Source organism: Pundamilia nyererei, unplaced genomic scaffold, assembly GCF_000239375.1.
Source record: "Pundamilia nyererei isolate P.nyererei 1_Seehausen unplaced genomic scaffold, PunNye1.0 scaffold00124, whole genome shotgun sequence".
NCBI lineage: Eukaryota > Metazoa > Chordata > Actinopteri > Cichliformes > Cichlidae > Pundamilia > Pundamilia nyererei.
The window spans coordinates 1,188,425-1,189,691 of record NW_005187525.1 but is presented as its reverse complement, the minus strand read 5'-3'; the positions used below and the strand labels follow the sequence as shown (position 1 = coordinate 1,189,691).

General features: G+C 35.8%; 1 protein-coding gene across 1 annotated transcript in view; it reads left to right on the top strand.

Annotated features, from left to right (window-relative positions):
- Window positions 1-1,267, top strand: part of fah (fumarylacetoacetate hydrolase (fumarylacetoacetase)) — a 23,148-nt gene that overhangs the window by 2,611 nt on the left and 19,270 nt on the right. The window contains exon 3 of the mRNA XM_005742859.1: window positions 283-404. Within this exon, the coding sequence (XP_005742916.1) occupies window positions 283-404 (122 nt within the window). The remainder of the gene's footprint in view (window positions 1-282; window positions 405-1,267) is intronic.

Genomic DNA, 1,267 nt, shown 5'->3' with positions numbered 1-1,267 from the left:
AAAGTATATTCACTAATTAAGCAGCTTTCATTAGAACAAAAGGGTTGTCATTACTAGTTCTACTTTTTGATATGTTCACAGTACAACAGACAAAGCTGGAAGTGATCAAGTGGTTCCTGTGTACATTTAGTCACACAGAACCCCTACACTTGGATTGTGGTCTCGCCCTCTAATGTATTGTGCATCAGCCAAAGTTTTATTTGCTTCATTTTCCATTGAAGAAATGTACCAAAAAGGCTACTTGGTGGATCATATACTAACGTTTATCTGTGTCCCTATAAGCCTACACTGAATGCATTCATGGCTCTTGGTTATGAGGCCTGGAGGGAAGCCAGAAGGACAGTGCAAATGCTGCTGTCAGCCAATGAGAGCACACTGAGAGATGATATGAGCCTTCGGAGCAGGTCAGTCTGTTTACAGTTTACAGGAGTGTACAGTACAAAGCATAGTCTACACTGCATCTTCATCCTCAAGCTACTGTGTTGTTTTTCTCTTAGAAAATACATATATTTTTGTGCTTTCTATTACAGCTCTGTAATGAAGTAGTAATAATAGGGTAACAAGGCAGAAACATGAATGTAATAATGTGCTGATTTCTAAGTTATTACCACTTAATTACCAAAGTAATAACCACTTAATATCCAAGTAATATAATGGTAGCAACAGTGGTTACAGTTGAGTAATATTGCACATAAATATATGTATAAAGCAATAAATAACCTGCTTCCAACTACAAAATCCAAAACTGCCTGCTTCTATTTAATAACATATTAACACCCATGTTAATAAGCTTTTAAAACAAGCTTAAAGAATAGTGATGACCAGGAAACAACTGGCAGTTTTGGTGTAATAAGCAGCAATTTAATACCATGGCAATGATAACTGAATAAAACACGAATCAGAAAGAATCAGGAAGTCTGGAATAAACTGGAAACACATGCTAAATGCTAATAGTTAGGTTTAAAAGAATTATACATGTGAATATATTAGATTTGCTCTTTCACAGCATCTGGATGACAATATATAATATGGTAAAAGTATTTCAGGCAGGAAAGAAGGGGGAACACATGTTTAAAATGTCCAGTAAACAAAAATAAGATACCATCCATGTTTTCCCAGTTGTCCAATTCAGGGTTGTGAGGTGTGCAATCAGGACACAGAGTATTTTGGGTTATTAACATTAAGATGAAATTATGTTAATTAGGGCAATAGTCAGTGTGCATCCCTTTAAATTGCCACTTCAACACTAGACACTGTTGCAAAGAGC